Source organism: Euprymna scolopes, chromosome 8 (assembly GCF_053919585.1).
Source record: "Euprymna scolopes isolate OS-2025 chromosome 8, ASM5391958v1, whole genome shotgun sequence".
NCBI lineage: Eukaryota > Metazoa > Mollusca > Cephalopoda > Sepiida > Sepiolidae > Euprymna > Euprymna scolopes.
In genome coordinates, this window is record NC_136489.1 from 88,234,590 (window position 1) to 88,256,687 (window position 22,098).

The 22,098-nt window shown below is 32.9% G+C and overlaps 1 protein-coding gene across 1 annotated transcript in view; it reads right to left on the minus strand.

Annotated features, from left to right (window-relative positions):
* The window catches only part of LOC145283629 (FRAS1-related extracellular matrix protein 2-like), an 855,643-nt gene that overhangs the window by 132,236 nt on the left and 701,309 nt on the right, over positions 1-22,098 (minus strand). The window contains exons 4-5 of the mRNA XM_080132581.1: positions 7,410-7,556; positions 66-146 (exon numbers count right to left, since the gene is read on the minus strand). Coding sequence (XP_079988707.1) covers positions 66-146; positions 7,410-7,556 — 228 coding nt within the window. The remainder of the gene's footprint in view (positions 1-65; positions 147-7,409; positions 7,557-22,098) is intronic.

The window sequence follows — 22,098 nt, forward strand, 5'->3', positions numbered from 1 at the left end:
TGATTTTATTGATCTCTTTTTGTGACGTCATCCAGTGTAAGAAGTAGACATTTAAAAACTCTTACCTGGATTGAATTGCACCTGAGTTGCATAACGACTTTGGATATCTTCTCCAACAATGGCAGTGCCATTTTCAACTTTGATTGCTGAGAAGAAAAATGAAAAGAATAACAAAGTTTAAATACTAAATTAATAGAAAAACAAAGAATATTAAAATCAAACAAACAAATTTACTAGCTTGAATACCCGTCCCAATAATTCACGCGCACAACTTTTATTAAGTACAAATCACTCCCCCAAATAACTTAACTAATCATAAACATGTATTGATATAATTAACAACTGTATAGAAGTCAAGATCACACAACTAGTATTATGAAAAAAGAACACAACTAATATTATGGAAATAGCAAAAAAAAAAAAAAAAAAAAAGAACACAACTAATATTATGGACATAGCAAAAAAAAAAAAGAACACAACTAATGTTATGGAAATAGCAAAAAAAAAAAAAAGAAAGAACAACTAATGTTATGGACATAGCAAAAAAAAAAAAGAACACAACTAATGTTATGGACATAGCAAAAAAAAGAACACAACTAATGTTATGGACATAGCATAAGAAGAACACAACTAATGTTATGGACATAGCAAAAAAAGAAAATACTAATGTTATGGACATAGCAAAAGAAGAAGCCAACTAATATTATGGACATAGCAAAAAAAGAACACAACTAATGTCATCTGTGAATTAACTATCCTGAATAAAAACAAATAATTATATTTTGTACCAATTATATAACTTTCTGAATTTATTTTAAATTGTCTTTCTGGGAGCATCCTAAATCTTTTAAAAAGTCAGATTTTTCTTTAATAAACCAGTGGAATCCAGTGGACCCGAGTTTACGGATCAGTGTCGCTGGGCGCCACTCTTTTAGGCGCTTCCCTCTTCAATATCTCCTCACACACGCATTATTGAACACAAAGACACATACACACAACGTATTGACTTATCATAAGGCAATCTGTATAAACTTTATTCAATGAAATATTTCCAATCTTTGTCACTGGCTATCTTACTAATACGAAATTAAATAAACATCGACTGTTATGAACAACTTTCAATAAATAATAATTTATAAAAACGAGCAGAGATGTTTTGAATACGCTGTTTCTGACCCCTGAACTCATGGCTCTTAATTAATCGATCGAGACTTCTTCAATGTCTCAGCTAATGAACACTTCCTTGTTTTTATAAAAACTCTTGAAATATTCACAAACATTCTCTGTTTTATTGTTGCAAACTTCCATTTTAAACAAGTATGAAATATCTCTTTTGTGAATATATTTCTTCTTAACTCATTTTTTTTTGTTTACCGTATGACAATGTCTCTCGTTTTTCTCACATTTGAATATAAACCTACAAATCGTTTTCACTGAAAATATTTCTCTGAATCCGACTCATCCCCAAAATACTTCTCCCATTACAAAACAACCTAAAGTAAACCCCTAAAACTGGCTCTCCGAAAATGTCACTCAAAGAATCATCAATCGAATTTACAATAATTTTTGCAATAATATAGGTAGAAAAAATCTTGAAAAGTTGTGTAATAGTTCACTTTTTCTGTTTAATCAGTGACACTCTAAGTGAACAGAAAAAAAAAAACAAAACAAAACAAAACCCCCCAAAAGATTCCTAATTTAAATATCTTAAAAAAAAAAAAATCAAAATACGTAGTTTTTTTTTTGAAAAAAGATCAGTCGTGTACTTTGTTAAAGCCGGGTAGAAGGGTGTCACATCCACATGGAATTAAGGTCAACTGCTTGACTTTAAGTGAAACGATTTTCTTTTAATGATTTGTTCAAATAAAGAATCTCTTGATGACAGTTGAATTAACATGGCCGTTCTATTGATTTTGTGGAAGGAGAAGTCGTTGATTTCCATGCGAACCATGTGTAATTTCAAAAGGGTTTGCTTATTCATGCCATGGCTGAGGAGGAATCGGTTGGGATGGTGCGCCACCAGGTTCTTTTGCTCACATCGAACGGAATTAGTCACTAAGTGCAATTAGTTTGGTATGGAAGAGTAATTTGAGGAAAGAAAAAGGGGAAAAATGATCAGAGAAGAAAAAAAATAAAAGGAAGAGGATATTACGTGAAGGGCGAAGAGAGAGAGAGAGAGAGAGAGAGAGAGAGAGAGAGAGAGAGAGAGAGAGAGAGAGAGAGAGAGTAAATTTTGAAGAAAAAATAAAACTGTCTAGAATAAAAAGGTAAAAAATAAAAGAAATTGAAAATTGGTAATTATAATAACAAAATAATAATAGTAATAGTAATAATAATAATAATAATAATAATAATAATAAAAAGAAGAAGGAAGACGAGGAAGAAAAAGAAGAAGAGGGAAGAGGAGGAGGTGTACTAGAATCAGTTCCAGAAGATCTGGGGGTAAAAAGACTAGAAGAAATTGGGATCAAAGATAGGATTGACATCATAAACTGAATTATTAAGAAAAAAACACTGAGTGGGAAAAACCACTAATATGACAAGTAACGGTGACTATTTACAAAATAGACTTCGTAGCCAAGTCGAGAATGCTCTTTACTCTTCCCTGCAACCGCTTTCCCACAGAAGAAACCTTGCGAGCCTGTCTCTACTTTATCGTTATTTTCATGGCAAGTGCTCGTCTGAGCTCCAATCTATGGTCCCCCCTTCGCCAAATTTTCGCAGAAAACACTCGTAGTGAAACCACTATCAATAATTTCCCCCACTCTTTATCTGTGCCTAAACTTAAACATAGATACCACGAACAAAGCTTCTTTCTTAGGACTGCACGCCTGTAAAACTCTCTTCCGTTTGCCTGCTTTCCAGCTGACGACAATTTGGTCTCTTCAAGTCCAAAGTAAACAAATTCTTGATGGACCGCCCCCTTAAGTAATCCATTTTATTAAATTTCAACTATTAACGATTACTTCGACATTATCTCATTGACTACTGTACACCCATTAATCCTTATCCTCGAGTGACCTCCGGGCTTTGATAAGTGGTAACTCCTATGTAAAAAAAAAGTTCGGTAGCTTATGAAGAAAACCACCCAGTCCACTCTGAACAGTAATAGAAATTAAATTGTACTAAATGAAAGTATACTTTTGTTTACCTTATAAATTTTTTGTCACTGATAACTGAAAACATTCAAATGAAAATTATCATTTACGCCTATATATATATATATATATATATATATATATATATATATATATATATATATATATATATATATATTCAAGTAAAAATTAAAACTTAAATAGAATGTAAATATTAATATTTATATAGTAATCCTACCCCCCCCCCCAAAAAAAAAGCTCAATACAACCAAAATAGGAAATAGAGTTTGACATAAGAGAATAAAATTAAAGATTGTAGATTATGATTTACAAGAATTTATTGTTCGATAGGATATTCAAATAAAAATATTAAGATTTCTTTAATCCGCAGAGTTTTAAGAATGCGTTCTTTTCGTCAGAGGAAAGATATTAGCAAACAATTATTTTTTGAGTATCCTGTCGAACAATAAATTCTTTAATTGTGTTCTTTATATATATATATATATTATATATATATATATATATATATTTGGCAAAGTTCCCAACTTAAAATTGTTGAAACAATAATTTAACGTAAACATTTCATACGTGATTTTGTTATAGCTAGAAAAAAAAATTTCCTCTTTATTCATAAAGACAAACAATTTTGGTGATTTGGATACAAATTTATTTATATTTTAAACGTGACCGTAAAGAAAAATAATACGAAATAAATCTGCCATTTAACTTGCAATTCAGAAATAGATCCCACTCGTTGAAGATCTAGTAAGAAATATTTAAACACAAATGTTAAATATTTGTCGATGAAATAAAACGATAGTACGAAGCAGAAATATTTGTTATAATAAAATAAGAAAAAATGTATAATTAAAAACAATAAAAAGTAATACTTAATTAATAAAATGTTCATTTAAAAAACAATATGCAAATTAGTTACACTTTTCACTGATATCACATATACCAGTTTATCCTTAATGTGAGAAATTGACCTCAGTTTAGTATGCTTCCTAACTGGGATTGAGAATATTGGGGAGTAAATAAATTGCCACTATCGTTTAGTCATTTTGACAATATTTGGTCATCGTAATTTTACATACCCATCTAATAGCTTAACAATTAGGAGCACCGGCTGTCAACTTTCAATCTTGGCATAAAGTAATTGTTAGTCTAACATCATAGAAGAGCTGCGATACAGCAAGACAGTCCGTCTGTGGATGACTATATATATATATATGTGTGTGTGTGTGTGTGTGTAAAAGGAAAATTGTTTGTTTGAAGCATTGCTAGGAAATACATATGGAAGACTATAGTATTGCTATAGCCTTCTTATACTCCTCCCCCTCTCTCTCTTTTTCTCTCTCTCCCCCTCTCTCCCTATATATATATATATATATATATATATATATATATATATATATATATATATATATATATAATCTTGCCAGTTAATAATATATCTTTCTAAAAATAAGACTTGATTTAAGTCGGCCTCTGGCAGTCTGTTCCAAGGGGACTGAAGTTATTTTGAGAAGTGATACCAAGTGCTACAGAGCACCGGATTCTTTTCTCTCTCTCTCTCTCTCTCTCTCTCTCTCTCTCTCTCTCTCTCTCACACACACACACACACACATTGTGACACATTTAGTCCTTGTGACGTTTTAAATAAATACTAATATGTATTAATGACTGAATCTGTTTTAAATAAAATGTAATTAAATTTCTTATTACTGACAATAAAACAGTTGGGAGAAAAGTGTAGTATCTGTTCTGATACTACATTTCATTATTTCTGTTATCCGCCTTAAGAGGAGGATTTATAAACTGAGTCCATTTTTATTTTTGTTTCAATCTAAAATGTCTCATTTGGGGGAGATGGATTTTCTTCGGATTAAAAATCGGCCTTGCATCTACCTCTGCCCTCGTGGCGAGGCAAGAAAATAAGAATATCACATAAATTTTCGAATCCACTCTGAAAATATGATGTAATATCTTTGGAAAATGTGGTTTTCCATTATAACCATTTGCAAGAGAATAAAAGGGATAATTTGAATAAAAGAGAAAATTATAAAAAATTATAAAATAATTAAGATTGAAAAGAATTTTTAAATAACCAGATGTTTTTTTAAGTTAGCAAAACAAAAAAAAAAAAATGTAACGAAGGCACCAAACCTGAACATTGTGTTTTTAATTTTTTTGATTCTTTGATAAAAAAAAGGAATTTAAAAAGTCGATTTGGAATGTAGTGGAGACTAATTGTTCAATTATTTATTTTGGAATGTAAATTTGTAGCTTTAGGGAAATAATTACATGTTTTTTTAAAAAAAAATTATTACGCAAAATGGTGCTTATTTGAAGGAGATGAGGTCGGGTTACATAATAAGATCACATTCTTTCTTTTACTAATGGGGCAATAAGATGAGGCATGGTTACTTTTTATATGTCACGTGTTTGGTCATGTGATATAAATGGACCAATTGAATATAAATGCATAGAGCTATTAAAAAAAGTAAATGTTAGGGCTTTATTGGATATGTGGCAGATTATATTGTTGATGCTTAAGTAAGAAAAAGCAAGACGAAGATGAAGAGTAACATTTTTGATGAAAAAATAAAAATTGAATCAAGGATAAAAAAAACTTGATAAGAAAAGAATAATTACAGAAAAGAGAAATATTTCCAACAACGATATGAAAGAGAAAAAAATAAAAGAAGCTAAGAAACAATAGCTTTATGATGCAAAAAGAAGAAAAAGCAAAAAGAAAGAGGAAAAAGAAGAGGAAGAAGAAAAAAGGAAGAAACTAAAAAAAGGAAAAGTATAAAGAGGAAACTGAAATACTGAATAATACTAATATATTTTTCCATCCCTTTGGACGAAAAAGGGAGAATAAGATAAAAGGAAAGAAAGAAGGAAACGCATAAGCAAAGGAGGCCATAAAAAGAATAAATATTTTTAATTCTAACTTCTTGAAAGAAAAAAAACATGTTAGGAAGAAAGAAAAACAAAAGAAAATGAATTAAGAAGGGAAAGAAGAAGAAGAAAAAAAATTAGTCTAATAAGATTAATAGACTTGATTATGTCAGAAATAGAAGAGAGAGAGAGAGAGAGAGAGAGAGAGAGAGAGAGAAAGGGGCGTTAGAGACAGAAAGCATAAAATGAAATAACATTAAACCCGATATTGACCAAGAAACAAGAACTAAAAGTAATTGCACCTCTATTTATCTGAAACTCAGTTGTTACATCACCTTTGACAGCAAGGTCAGCATCTCGTCTCACCCCATAATTATTTCGTTCCAAGAACTAATATCATCTTAATGATTAGCATGAAACTGTCATCTGCCAAAATAAAATCTGGTTCACCATTTTAATCTTTTCTATTTGCCTACACCACATTCCATACAAACGGTGATAGTACCATCATTAGCATTAGTAAAATGGTAATACTATCCAAACATATTACAATAACCATCTACGGACTAACCGAAACAAAATGAAAATTCAGTTATTTCGTGGAAGATTTTCTGACCCCTTCAGCTGACGAATCATACTTAATGTTGTCAAAATATTAATGTTGCAGAATTCTATTCTCTTTCTTATCTAGTTCTGACATTATTGGTGCTGCACGTGTTGCCAGTATATATTAATAATATAATAATAACATGGTACAACAATAAGAAATGAAAATTGGCTTGTTAGAAACAAATTTTGATATGTCAGTATTTGGCTTGCGTTTTGAAAATACAAGATAACTTTATATGATAGATAAAACTACATTTTAATAATAATAATTGACAATACAGAAATATCAATCAACGTGCGCATGGATGGGATGAGCAGCATTGATACATGAATTAAGACAATAAAACTGAATATTTCAAATTAAAAAAATATTTTCAGTAATATGATACAACATGTAAGATATAATCACGTTGACATGCAGTTTCTCATTAGATCACTGAAGTTAAGCAACGATGAATCTGGTCAGTACTCGATGGGTGACCATTTAGAAAATCAAGCACTTTATGTAGGAATACATAGACACGTCCCTGCAAATCTGCAAAAATCTAACATCGTCATTACCCTTAGTAAAGGTATACAAGCGACTGGAGACCGCTTATGAATTTGATATTCCCATGAAACTCACCCCTTTGGAGGAAGCCGATTTGACTTGCTTAGGGTGAATGCTGATTCAGATCAGATAGGATACTAAGGTGCAGTTTCGTTTACAGACAGACACAAATCAAATCTCTATCATACTAAAGTCTCTGTGAAAACATAAAATCATTATAGACAGATAACTGTAGTACTACTTACTTATGAAGCAGGTTTCACCCAAGTAACCTCTTCGTCTGAGAGTGACGTTCAGGAACTTTTCGGTTTCATTAATGGTAAACTGATCGCTTTCTATTGAAATGACAGCCCAGTTCAAATGGAATGGTTGGTTATTAAGGACGTTTCCTCCTGAAAAAGAAAAAAAAGAAAAAAAGAAAATTGTAAGCAAAAATTCTAACCAAAAAATAATTTTATAAAATGAACAAAGCAAAAAGTTGATCAAGCATGTGTACGCAGTATGATGGTGTATGAAAACGAAGCCTGGCCAGTGAGGGTTGGAGACATGCGTTGCATAGAGAGAAATGACAGGAGAATAATATGATGGATTACGTTTAATGATCTGAGAGGAAGATTAAATCTGAACACTAAAGGAAGATGTGTCCATGTGTACAAAACAGGAGACTTTAATAGTATGGTCACCTTGATAAACATGGCTGTGAATTCTTGGGTTAATTGATGTAGAACAGTTGAAGCGGTAAATTCAGTTCAAAGCTAAAAGTAATGGAAAACATAGGAGGAACTGAGAAGGGATAGCAAATTTGAGAGATAAAGGCATTAATAATGACTTGGTGGGAGATAAGTTAGTTTATAAGTAAATTTCAAAAGCAGTCCAATGCCTAACAACTTGTAAGACGGGAGATTAACTGATAATTATTATGTGCTCACTAGGAGTTTTCACACAGGCCATCATCAAAGATTTCTCTTTGCGCGCGAGATTTCCAGTACTCTCCATTTCTTTTGCAAATAAATTTGAATTATCGCAACAGCTGTTAACCATAGATTTCTCGCTAGCAACAACCATTGTCTCCACTGGAATTTGGATGAAAATAAGCCTCTCCAAAGTCCCAGTACTCTTCACACTCATCTAGCGAACGTCTGATTAGTGCTTTCTCTCCTTGGGTTTTCTACCCTCTTTGACCCTTGACGACTATTTGGTGTGGTGCCACAACAATTTGTTGTATATATATATATATATATATATATATATATATATATATATATATATATATATTACAAATAGATATACATATGCATACATATATACACACATACATATATATACATATGCATACACACACACACATATATATATATATATATATTTAGCCAGTAGAGTTTAGTTTCCTAGAAGTACATCCAATGAAACAACATGTGTCTACCAAAGAGTGCTCAATGAGTAAACACCCGACGATAATTCTTGGCCTGAAGACGTAATCCCCCAACCCGAGTGATTACAGAAACATGTGTGCACATATGTAGCCATCAATGTTTATATAAATACATTTCATATATATATATATTCAAACTTGGGTTTTGAATCCCGAGTTCGGATGTGTTTAACTGATGAGCCCGAATAAGGGCTTAGCTTGAGTTTTGGACTTTCGGTTTGTTGGCTGTCATGCCTCTTGTAAGCTGCGACGTTGTTTGACTGTGGAAATAATTATATCATCTCTCGCAGAAATTTAGAAATCGTTACCCACGAAGAGCACCTATCTTGTATAATGAAGAAAAGCAACGGAAATAATGCATAATGCTACCGGATATATATATATATATATATATATATATATATATATATATATATATATATATATGTGTGTGTGTATGTGTGTGTGTGTGACTATTGATGTCGCTCGAGTATTTATATTTTGTTTTTATATATCTTTATTTTGAAATGTTCAAAAGTATTTACAATGGAAATATCTGTCATCTATTAAGAACATCTCGAAAACACTCATGCTAAAAAGGTCACAGGAAATAGCAGACCAATCGTATTGCAAACCTTACACATATCAAGAACTGCACTGACACTTTGTATAATATGAAGTTGTAATGTCAAAGAAATATGTTCACAGTGATAAACTAGGCAAATCCCAAACTCTTTATGTCTGTTCTAAGAAGAGATCTGTTTGTGAATCTTGTTAAATTACTCAACAAACCTAACAGAGCATATACATCTAGAGAAGTGATAAAATTTAGTTTCAGCTTTAAAAGACATTAGTAGTTTGGCCTAAACACAGCCCGATTGTTATTAGTACTTGATCTGCGAAAATGTGCGAGTTTATATACAAAGATCTTGCTGTGACCACCCAATAACAGGTTTATTATAAAAAACGTACTTCAAAAAAAAAAAAAAAAAAAAAAAAAAAGAAAAAAGAAAAATTTTTAGCATCTTTTTAATGTGACAAAAAAAAACTTAAAGGACGGATTTTAGTTCCTGATATAATTATAGGCTTTGATATTTTGGTATGCCTTTTCAAGAAAGATTAAAATAAATTTTATAAATTTTAAGGAATTTATTAATGTAGCCAGGGACATTCAATTTCTTTTTCTTTTTTTTTTTTTGCTATTACTACGAGCGAAAACCGCCCAATGTTAGTTTTGAAAAAAACAAACAAAACAAAACAAAAAAACAAAACAAAACAATAAAAAAGAACAAACAAAAAAATAAAACAAATAAACTGTTTTCATTATGAACCTAGTTTGAAAACTTTGCATGATAAAGGCTCTTGGTTCTTTGGTTCAATTCTGATCAATAGTTTTAGTACTTACATGTTTCATAATCATTTCCTTTTGATAAATTGGATTTTATTCTACACAATATTTGTTATTATAGTGTTTTTAGTTGGTGCAGTTCAACAAGGAGAAACTGGAGGAATGCTGTGGCTATCACTTCAGATTGACACATGCACTGCAATACGCGGCGTTTCTAAGTCTAAGTAAGTAATTCTGTCAAGTGATTTTGGAGCTGTGACTTAATCAACAGTCCCATAAAAAATAACACATTACATAATAATAATTACATAACAGAGCTGGTAGCGCTGTTAGCAGCAGCACCAGCAGCAGTGTATGACAACTAACATATGCAAATGACCAAGTCGGCTGTGCGATGTGACGGCACAGTAAAGACAAAAGGACAAACGTGGACGGAGAAGATTATTCGGAAAAGCACGTGTTTGAGACATGTGGGTGACGTCACAGCAGAGAAGAGAAGTCATACGTGGCTGGGAAAGCAGTAATAAAAGTGATTTTGTTAAAAACAGAAACGTCAAGTCGAATTTCTTTTCTTTTCCTTTCCTCTGTTTCCTTTCGTCGGAGTCTACATGTAAACGTGTAACGTTGCAATTATAAATACACACTCAAATCTTTGTTTAGAAACATACAGACACAAAATCCTCATTACAGAAAGATATCCGTGTTACAACTGAAATAGACAAGACGAAGACAATAGCCAGTTGAGCAAATAATTTGTAAGATGAGAAGCGGAAAGTAATTTGTAAGTAAAAAAATGATTTGTCAAAGGTGAAATATAGGAGAATACACAAAAGGGGAAGAAATAGGAAAAGAAAGGGAGGTTTTCCCTGTAAAATGTCAATATGTAAATATTTAGAAAGAAAGAAAGGTTATGGATTTCGGTTGGTAAAGGCGTGGGAGGTAGGTTAGGTGTTTGGGTTTCCTTTTGAATGACATGAGCTTGCATCAAATGTAAATCCTCGCATACAATAATCCATGAATTCTCAGAAAAACATGCTTATGCACTCTCCCTGATCTGCATATATGAATATGCATGGAACGAATTATATATATATATATATATATATATATATATATATATATATATATATATATATATATATATATATATATAAAGCTGAATGTCTGTGTGTGTATGTGTGTCTGGTCACGAAAAGGCTCCTATATGGTTGGCTATTTTAAAAAAACTGATTACATATAATGATAGAAGATGTATCGAAACACAGGAATGGGTATGTTTGATCTGGCAGAACAGTGGTTCATTAAAATTGTGTGGTCTGCGTTCGCGCCTGGTCCACAAAGTATGGAAATAAAAATTAAAAAATTAAAAAAAAAAGTTTATATGTGTTTTTGATATAGATGTACATAAGAATACTTTGATAAGTATGTTTTAACTTAAATAGGGATGGTATAATAAAATTGTGGGCTTTGCGTTCGCGCCTGGCCTCCATAGAATGGAAATAGACACAAACTTTAATAAAGACTTTTCATATCTATCTGCGTAAGTATACTTTGATAATTATGTTTCAGTTTGAAGAAATATAGTATAATAAAATTATGGGCTGTTCGTTCGCGCCTAACCTCCATAGAATGGAATATGTCACAAAGTTTAACAAGGTTTTTTTATATAGATCCACAGAATATTATGATAAGTGTTTCAGTGTGAACAGGTATGGTATAATAAATTATGGGGTTTTTCTATTTTATTTTTACTTTCATCATATTTTGCTTTGATTTTGATACCCTCAAATTCGAAGCTATCTCATTACAACCCCTTCTTTTCATAACCTATCATACTTTCATAAATCAGAGTCCATTTTCTGTAGGCTGTTTTTGAACCCAGACAACGAAGGGTACTTTTGCTAGTATATATATAATATATATATATATATATATAAAATAAAAATTACAATTAAATTTACCAAAATGATCCAAGATGGTAAAATTAAAGTATATTATAAATATTAAAGAATTAATATTTATAAAATTATCTCAGCCAGATGTAAAAGCTCGATAAAACCAAATAGGAAATAGAGCTTATAATATGAGCAAACAGTTAATAAAATATATGTTAAAAACACTTTGAAATGAGTTATATATATATATATATATATATATATATATATATAGTCTTTGAAGTCTTTAACATTTGAAACCATACAAAATCTTACTTTTTATCATTCGTTAAAAAAAAAAAGAAAAAAAAAACATCTAGTCAGTAAGTCATTTAATCACCTGCAATCACTGCATCAACTCTCTCGAATTTACTATAATATAATTTTTTTATTTTTTAAGGGATCATCAGTTGTTTACCATGAAACACTGTTTCGGGGATATATATATATATATTTATATATATATATAATCGCTATATATATGTGCTAGTATAGTGTTTTTTTCTCGCTCTGACATTGATATTAAAAGCCTACTTTTTCTATTGGTATTTATTTACTTCTTCGCGAAAGCAAAATGTGACACAAGGTCTTTTGTAATGTGGGAGAAAACCAACTTCCCTAAATAGAGGCACTCTGCAAGTACGCAAAAATAAAAAAAATGGCCTCAGTATTGAAGGGTTCGTAGAGACACATTAGTTTAAAAACACAGCGAACACAAAGACACAATTTGTAAAAAGGAAAGAATAGGCAATTTTTTAATTAGAATACAGCAACCTATCAGACAAACGTTTAGAATATTGATGTGGTCAGTTAAGTAGCAGAGAGGGTTGTTAATTAGTTTCAGCTGCTTTGCTGTAAATGAAATCAACAACAGGTGCTTCAAAGAGGCAACACTGAGGCACCACCCTAAAACAGGAATCGTTGCGGTCATTCATTTTCCTTTCTCATATCGTTTGTCTCTTTGTTTTTTACTGTTGTTCCATTGCTCCAGTTTTTTTAATTGGTTTAGATCAACACTATTGATAGCATGGTGCAATACATAGATGCTACAAATGTTGCACAAGTAGTGTAACTCTTCCAAGATGGCGAATTAATACATGCCATTGTAAGTAGGTATTTATTTGCTTCTCCACGAAAGCAAATTAGGCACAAAATAATTTTTTAATGTGTTGCGAGGAGGAAACAGCCTCCCCCACCAAGTGGCATTCTGGCAGTGTCTAAATAAATAGCAATTGTCTGATATGAAGGGGTTTCCCCATATTGACCAAACCTAATTAACTTCAAAACGTCCGGCCTAGAAGGCCAGGCGTTTGCGTTACCTATGCCAGGTAAGCATGTTTGCTGTGTCTCACAGCATAGTGTCAAGAGAATAAGAGGATATACTAGGAGACAGCGGACAAGGTAGTAGAAGGTTCTTAAACCTGCAGCAATATTAGTTTCTATACATTTGTTCAAGTAGAAACAGGATTAGTATTGTCATAGCCTTATAAAATGACCTCCAGCAGGCCGCTAATATTAATGTATTTGACTAAACAATCAGAAACAAGCTTCATGAGAGTGACCTGTGGGCCCAACATCCTGTGCTCACTGCCCAGCACTATAGAGCTAAATTGGCATAGGCGATAGGTTCTAGAGATGCTGTGGAGAATGTAAGGTCGCTTGCAATATCATTCAGCATGACTGGTTTGGTGGTGAGTCAATAATAAAATTGTATGCTTTTTGTTTATTTTGTGTTCGATACATTTTAACGGAATGCAATTGAGTTTCCTCTCATCTTGACGGATGCGATTATTTAGAAAGGTGACCATTCAACTGTCGTTTGCCTGCCATTTTAAAATCAGACATTTTTAATGCCAAACACATCAACCTTTGACCCCATCACCTAAAGCAACTTTAATAAAAGAAAAAAGTGTTCTTTATTTAAACAGATGACAGTTTACATTCAGTTTTAACCGATTTTCTACCGTAGTTTCAGAGATTTTTTAAAAACTTTATTCAAAATCGTTTGTCAATGAATTGTGAACCCGTGGCATAGTGTATAATTTACTTAGTAAAATTCAGTTCTAAAAGTTACAATCTTCTGGAAGTTGGACGTTCAAAACTTAATGCTGGCGACACTCAAAATACAATTTTGAATTACTTCGGACTTTCACCCAGTTATGGCTGATGGAATGAAAATGATTCGCGGGTTAAATATAAGGTTCAGATTAAAATTCTGCGCAAATTCTCGACAAGATACACGTGAAGAAGGTCGGGGATCACATCGACCTTAACGTTATGAAAATAACACTCGAGATGAGAACAGTAGTCTGAAGAATAAAAAAAATATGTCTTTTTAAAATGAATCCGGTTGTAAAAGTATAAAGATTGGCTACTGATTATGAAGATAAGTCATTTTCTTTTCTCTTTTCATTTTTAGCTTACTCTTTTTTCCTCACTCTCTTTTCTTATGCTGCTGCTGAGAGAGAGAGAGAGAGAGAGAGAGAGAGAGAGAGAGAGAGAGAGAGAGGAGGGGAGGTTGCAATACTAAAATGTGGACAATAAAAAAATACAAAAGCATTTAGTTTCAGTTTGACTAGGATTGAGATTCAAATAATCAGTGAACAACCAAATCCCAGAAGTGAAGAGGTGTTTTTGAGCCGGTCACATGATTCAACAGGTCAATAAAATTAGCGTTGATCGATTGACAAACAGAAGGATCTTGACGGACAAATGGTTGCAGTCGTTTAAATAGGAATCAGTATTATCATTTAGTCTTTAGAACCAAATCTGTTGGCAAAGACAAATAGCCAACGCGAACATGAACTGCATGCTAACACGGCAGCAGGACTTCTATTGCCTCATCAACTTCTGTCAAATTAATATCTAACACAGCTTACAGCAACGTAATTAGAGATCGACGAAACATGTGGCAGCAAGCTGTCTTAAACTAACAACCACTTTAAAGCATCTTTACAGAAATCTGAACTTCTAAGCATCATAATTATGAACAAACTAATATAAAAACTGAATAAATCTTTAAATGGTAATTCTTTTTTTTTTTTTTACAAAAGAGTCACCATTTATCAAGGCCCGCAGGCCACTCAAGGACAAGGTTTAATGAGTGTATGGTGATCATCAAGACAATAGTGTAGTAATCGTTAGTGGTTGAAATTGGGTATAATTTGATTACTTAAGGGGACGACTCAACAAGAACTTGTTTACATTGGACTTGAAAACGGCAATACTGTAGTCAGCCGGAAAGCAGGCCAGCGGAACAGAGTTCTACACGCGGGCAGTTCTTAGAAAGAACCTCCGTTCATAGAAATTGCGTTTAGATTAAGGCACAGATAAAGAGTAGGGAAATTGTTTATAGTGTTTGTAGCTAGACGAGTGCTTTTGTAAAGGTTTCCTTAAACCTTTGTGTTATTCAACTTATTTTAAAGTATATAAATAACTTCAGTCTTATATATCGTATTGTTTATGATGAGTACTCGATTGAGATCCAATTCCTGATACTCCTTGTAAGTCATTCACAGCAAGAACTCGTGCAACTATAACCACAGCATAAAACTTTACTTCCTCCGCCAAACGTGACAAACGGACACTCAACAAGAAATATGATGACTCATCTACAAACGAAACAATTAGAAACAAAAGAAGACATTCGAAATAGCTTTTCAATTGCTCAATGCATAGATTAGTATAGGGCGTATCTTATCTTAAATGCGACCACGCATTTCTTTAAGAGGCTATGTCCGTCGGTTTTCCTCTCAAGTGCAAATTTTAAATAACATTTATTTGGTCTGTCACGCTTAAGTTTAAAATAATCTTTTATTTAATTTGTTTATTTTATACTAATCACTCGATATTATGACTAAACACTGGATTTTATGATTAATATAAAAAATAAAAACTTTAGAAAACTGACTTGTATCTGATGATTTAAAAAGAAATTTTTTCTATGCAGTGTTATCTTATCATATCTTGACTGCTTCCCTACAGTCTACAACACAGTCATCTTCCATATTTGCCATAATGCGTCCCTATAAGCTTATTATGTTCATTCGATTCACCATTTTCAACCCTCTCATAACATTCTTCATCATTTAACTGTCAATTTATTCGTCTAATAAGACCTCATCCTCGACTCGTTTTTAGCCTTAATCCGTGATGACCCATTAGTTAGCCAAAAAAGTCACCGTATACGAGGAGCAAAAAGCCACCCAAAGATAAGGGTTAATAAGATTATCAGTTAGATGATGAACAGTACTATAACGCGATTAGAAACGATGGGTGGAAAGGGCAGAATTTGATTATTGAAAAGGGTGGTTTTGACAAGTTTTTGTTGAAATTGAACTTTAAAGACAACCGTCCTGTAGCCAGCAGAGAAGCAGTCTCATGTTATTGTGTTCTACGGATGAGAAGTTCCTGGAAAGAAGATCTGTTTATGAAAGTCTCGTTTGGTTTTAAGTGCACAGAAATGCGATCACCCTTATCTATATGAATATTTGTTTTCAGTAGCATTTTCGTAAGACTGTCATAATTAAGTTTGAATTATTTCTTTTTGCCAAATACATAGTTTAAACGGACGCATCTTATTTGAGAAGCGTCCAAGTATTTCTATAAGAAGTCCAATTTCTCAGTTAATCTCTTCGGCTTAGGTCTGGCATATTATGCTGCGTCCACCATTCGCTACGTGCGTGTCTGTCCGTCCGTTGTTGCTCTGTCAATCTAAACGTGAACATTGAATGGACATGTCTTAAGAATTCATCGTCTTGTTTGTAAAGATGATGAGGCGGAATTTTTTTCTGACATTAAAAACATGGTAAATTCCTTTAAATCCCGTCTTGGGAACATTCACAACAGCTGCACTTTAATACTTATTCGTCTTATTGTGCTATTTTAAGATTCTCGCAAAGACAAGACTCATAAACATGTTTTGTTTCTAAAATTCTCCATTCAAATAATTCGTCTCATTTTGCTTCTTTCTACGTAAGCACCCTCCCCCCGCTTTATCTACTTCTTCGATTCTCCTCTTACTCATCCTCTGCCTTTCTTCATCTTCTTTTTTCTCTACGACCTCCTAAACCTTCTCTTCTCTTTTCTCCTAACCTTCAGTCGCCCTTTATTCTTTTTTTATACACTTATATTCTTTCCCACCTCCTTTTGATTCTTCCCCCTATCTTTCCTACTATTTACGTCTTCTTCCTTAACCTTTTATTCCTTTTTTTCTCCCACATGATTTTTTCTTCACTCTTTTTTTTAATTTCATTCCCGTAATCTCAAATATTCTTTTTCTTCTCTATCTCCTCTTTTCCTCTCCATTCTTCCGCTAATTTTCTACCTCCTATAAACTTTCTTTCCCCCCTTTTATCTACTTTTGATCTCTTCGTTTTTATTTTCTCACCCCAGAACCTTCTTCTCCTTCTTCTTGTCTCCTTCCTAAACGTTTTCCCCCTTTTCGACTTCCCTCCTCCTCTCTCTCTCCCTGTCATTGGATCTTAAACTTTCTTCATTTTCTTTTTTTTCTTCCCATTCTCCTCACTCTCCACAATAAGACTAACCCTAACCGCTATACCATTCTTCTTCTTCTTCTTCTTCTTCTTCTTCTTCTTCTCTAACAATAAGACTTCACTGTACCAAACAAACCGCCACAATTATCCAACAAGACAAGAGTCCCATTTTACCACCCGCGCCCAACTTGTTCTTTTCTATGAATTATCCAAATCTTAGCATGCATCAATAAAGCCAAAATGGATTTCAATGTAATTTCTAAAGTTATTTTGGATTTCATTTTCCTTTTAAATGAATGACCCATCAGCCGAAGACGAAAACACTTTTTTCCAATAGCCGATCTTTGCGAAGGTCAAAAAAAAAAAAAAAAAAGCCGTTAATCAGGAAGAAAGAAAATGATTTGCTTATTTCTATAAAACGCGTTGTGTTTATTATTATTATTATTATTATTATTATTATTATTATTATTATTATTATTATTATTATTATTTTGATAGCAAGATGGGCACAAACAACATGGATTTAGATTAAAAAAAATACAAATAGAAAACGAAACAAAACACGGAAGGGAGAAAAGAAGAAGAAAGGAAAAAAAGAAGGAAAAGAGAAAGACGAAAGAAAGGAAGTGAAGAAAGGACATAAGGAAGGACGAAAAAGAAATTGTGGATTATACAAAGAGAGGCAACAGATTGATTCTTTGAAATGTAATTTTAAGCTAAAGCAGTATTACTTACTGAATTGTCATGACGAAAATAGTAATATATCCACAAATTACGAACATTTATCGAGTAGGACTGCAATTTTATTTTAATAAAAATGTTTTTCGATAGTTGTTGAACGCCATTATGATGTAATCTAAATTATGCTTTCTGAGTTATGTACCCTGTTTTTGCAATCCTCACGGTCTGCTCAAAAACATCCATTAAAAATGTAATTTTCCCCAATTTTCCGTAAAAATTACTTTTAACTATAAATAACTATCTACTCGATGTATTTTCGTAATTTATTTGACTATTTTTCATAAAAGGAAAGCAAAAAGGAAAGTAGAAATGCAGATGGGGGGGGAGAGAGAAAAAGGAGTAGAAGAAACGAAGGAAACAAAGTTTTAGAGAAAAATAAAGGAAATAAGAAAAAAAAACGAAATAAAGAAAGGAAGAAGTAAAACAGAAGAGAAAGAATAAATAAAGGACTTAAAAGAAAAGAAGGAAGAAATATAATAAACCGAAAAGAGGAAAAAAAAAGACATTAATGATAATGGAAAGAAGTAAGAACTCTTTTGAAAATGAAAACATAAAAATAATTCCGGTTAATTAAAGTGCACTAGTGTTAGATTCTTATTTTTTTAAAACGGTAAAATATTTTACAAATTTCATTCTAATGCGTTTTATATAAATTATGTGTTGTACTATTGTTTTTGCTTAAGAGCTCTCGAATGATAATAGTTCCCTAGTTTTATCACATTTTCAAACATTGCTAAATAACTACACGTTTACTGACTCCAAGCTTCAGCTTAAGCAATAACTGGCTATTGTATTTAACGGAGTTAGCAATTCGAACTTTCTGGCTTCTTTATTTAAACTTCTTAATTTTTTTGTTGTTTCTTTGTGTAACCAGATTCTAAAACAAAACTAAAAAAAAAGCCTTAAAAAACAAGCCTAAAAAGCCCAAGTTTTCTTGATGTTACTGCATAGTTTTTCAAATGAACTAATGATGCGTCGTATCAATGAAGCTATTTCTGAATGTATTGATTTTAAGTACTTTTAAAAGACTTAATAAACAATAACATTTCCGGTAAATGTGCAACTGAATACGAGGTCTGCATGTGCACTCAACCGTGAAGGTGATTTTGCAACACTTGCCGTCAATAGTGCTTCCCATCTCTCTCTGTACATTCTTTTGTTCTGTATAATTGACTACCCTCCTCTTTCTCCCTATCTCCTCACACCCCTCTATCCCCCTTTCCTTTTTCTTAATCCACCCTCGCCTCCTTTCGCCAGATTAATACAGCAAGGGGTGTTGGCTCTTCCGGGCGAGCCATGATTGACCGATGTACAAGCACTACTACCACTTAATATGCAATTTACCAACGCAGCACTATCTACCTTCGACTACAAGCAGCCAATTAATCAAGGGGCATAACTGCGTTGTTCACTGATAGAATTCACCTGCCGCGCTGAAACGGACAGCACGCCAAACGATCATTCATCAAATGTAAGAAATCAACGAAACAGCATGAACTGCAGAAACTGATGAAGCTGAAATGCTGACATGTGTTATATGACTCTTTAATGGAGAAAACATAGGGAGAGGTATAGATGTTTGTATTTGATTGAGAATAAAGTTCTTGCGGAATTTTTTCATTTTAATTTCAAATGATGTATTTTCGAATACATTTCGTTATAATACCTTTACTTTATGTATCATTTTAAAGAGCGTTTTTCGCTCTATATAATCGTTTAAATTAAGTCGTCTTTACAGAACGGCCAAGACAAGATGGAAAAATAGGAAATTCGCACAATTTTCTTATTTCAATTCAAGCTAAGACGAAAAGCTGCTGAAACAGGTCACGATATCAAGGAAGCGTTTGTCCTAAGAACCACTACTGAACGCACATCACACTGGTGGTTTAAGGAATTTCGTGGTGGTGAGGAATGGAGATGATGAGCGTATTGGTGGACTATCGGATGTTAACAACGATCAATTAAGAGCCTCAGTCAAAGCCAATTCACGCACAACTGTCTGAGAACTTGCTCCTGAATTAGACGTAACGTATACAACGATTTCCAACCACTTGAGAGAGATTGGAAAGACAAAAAACTTGATAAATGGGCGCCTCACGAAATGAACGACAACCAAAAGAAACATTGCTATAAGGTGTAACCTTCCCTTCTTTTACGCTACAAGAACGACCGGTTTGTGACTTATGGGTTCTTTACAACAACCGGCGATGCTCAGCTCAGATGTTAGACGCCGTTCATCCAGCCACATTTGCACCAAAAGCAGGTCATGTTGACTGTTTGGTAGTCTGCAACCTGTCTCATCCATTACAGTTTTATAAATGCAGGCGAAACCATAACGGCGGAAAAATCAACAAATTGATGAAATGCATCAAAAACTTAGTACACAGAAAAGAATAAATTCTCCTCCACAACAATGCCCGACCTAACGTTGCAAAACCGACTTTGCAGAAGTTTACAAAACTCTGCCTCATCCGCCATACTCTCAAGACTTCTCCTCTACCGACTACCACTTTTTCAAGCATCTCGACAACCTTCTGCGTGAGAAACGCTTAAAAAACCAAAGCAATATGAAAAACGCCTTTAGCGACTTCATCGCTACCAAAACGCAAGATTTTTTACGTTACTGGCATAAATACATTTGTTTTGCGTTGGCAAACGAGTGTTGATTCTAATGATGCTAATTCCAATCAATAAATTTTGTGTTTGAGCCGAGATATGTTGATCTAAATTTAAAAGTTAAAAACTGCAAGAATTTTCTTGTCAACCTGGTATGGTCTTGGTTTCTCGGGGTGTGTGGGCAGGAACAAAGTAGAGGTGTGGTTGGAGATTGCACAACTTTTACCTCACAATGACACACGTACAGCTATCCTTCACATTCTTCTCTCAATCTCAGTTGGAACTCATGGAAGAGAAGAAACAATTGAATCGTTTTCATTTAATATATATTCTATTACACTTACCTATGGATCCTTTTACTTATCCATGGGTTACCTCTGACCATATTCAATTCCGAATTCGACGGCTTTAATTTTTCGGCCAACTAACGATTCCACGAAATTTAATTTTGGATATGCAACTTTTTTATTATTATTTCTATCTGTATCTACTCGGCGTTGCCCACGATGTTGTGTAATCATTTTAGCTTTTAACTTTTATTTCTTTGCCCATTTTTAAACGTAAGATAAACAACTTCTATTATATTCTTCAATTTAAAATGAGCTCTAAGTTAAAATCACCTCAAAGTTAGAAATCAATATGAACCAATAAAACTTTATGTTTCATTTTTAGGTGATTATTTAAAAATGTTCTATAACAGCAATCGTCTCAGTCAGAATAAGTAATTTAAAAAAATCTAAGTAAGCAAGTAAGTAAACTTGATTCGTCAGCTTCACTGGCATCTGGATCTGTTTTGAAAATTGACAAGATAATTTTATTAGTTAGATTATTATGTTTATACACTAGGATTCCTCATACGAGTAAGTATCAGTGAGCAATGGCGTCGTGTTCAATGGAAGCTGAGTGACAACGTCATTCCATATTTCCAATAGTATTTGCTTTTTCAATCAATAGTGCAAATCATTTTGTGCTTTTATACTGGAGCTTAGAGTTCTCTCAGATAATCAGCAATATTTAATCTGGAGATTGTCAGGATTCAAATAATTTCAATGAATTGCCAGTTGAGGCGTAAATGAATTACCTTTCTTTGTTTTACCATCCTCTTAGACCCTTTACAAACATTTTCTGTGACAACATCCGATGTTACTGCCTCAGAAATTTTCGTTTTTTTAATTATTTTGTTCCAAAAGAGGAGATGTTAGATTCTGGGATTTTTCTCCGAAATATCTGTGTTGGCAGTTTCCATTTCATTGTGTTTGTCGGGATATGACATGCGATTGGTTGCTGTTGATATTGATCTCCTTCTCACGGCGGCAGAAAATGAGATTGAAGAACAAGCACCCGAGATGAATAGCATTTTAACCTGCAAAAATTGTCTGGATGCCCCGG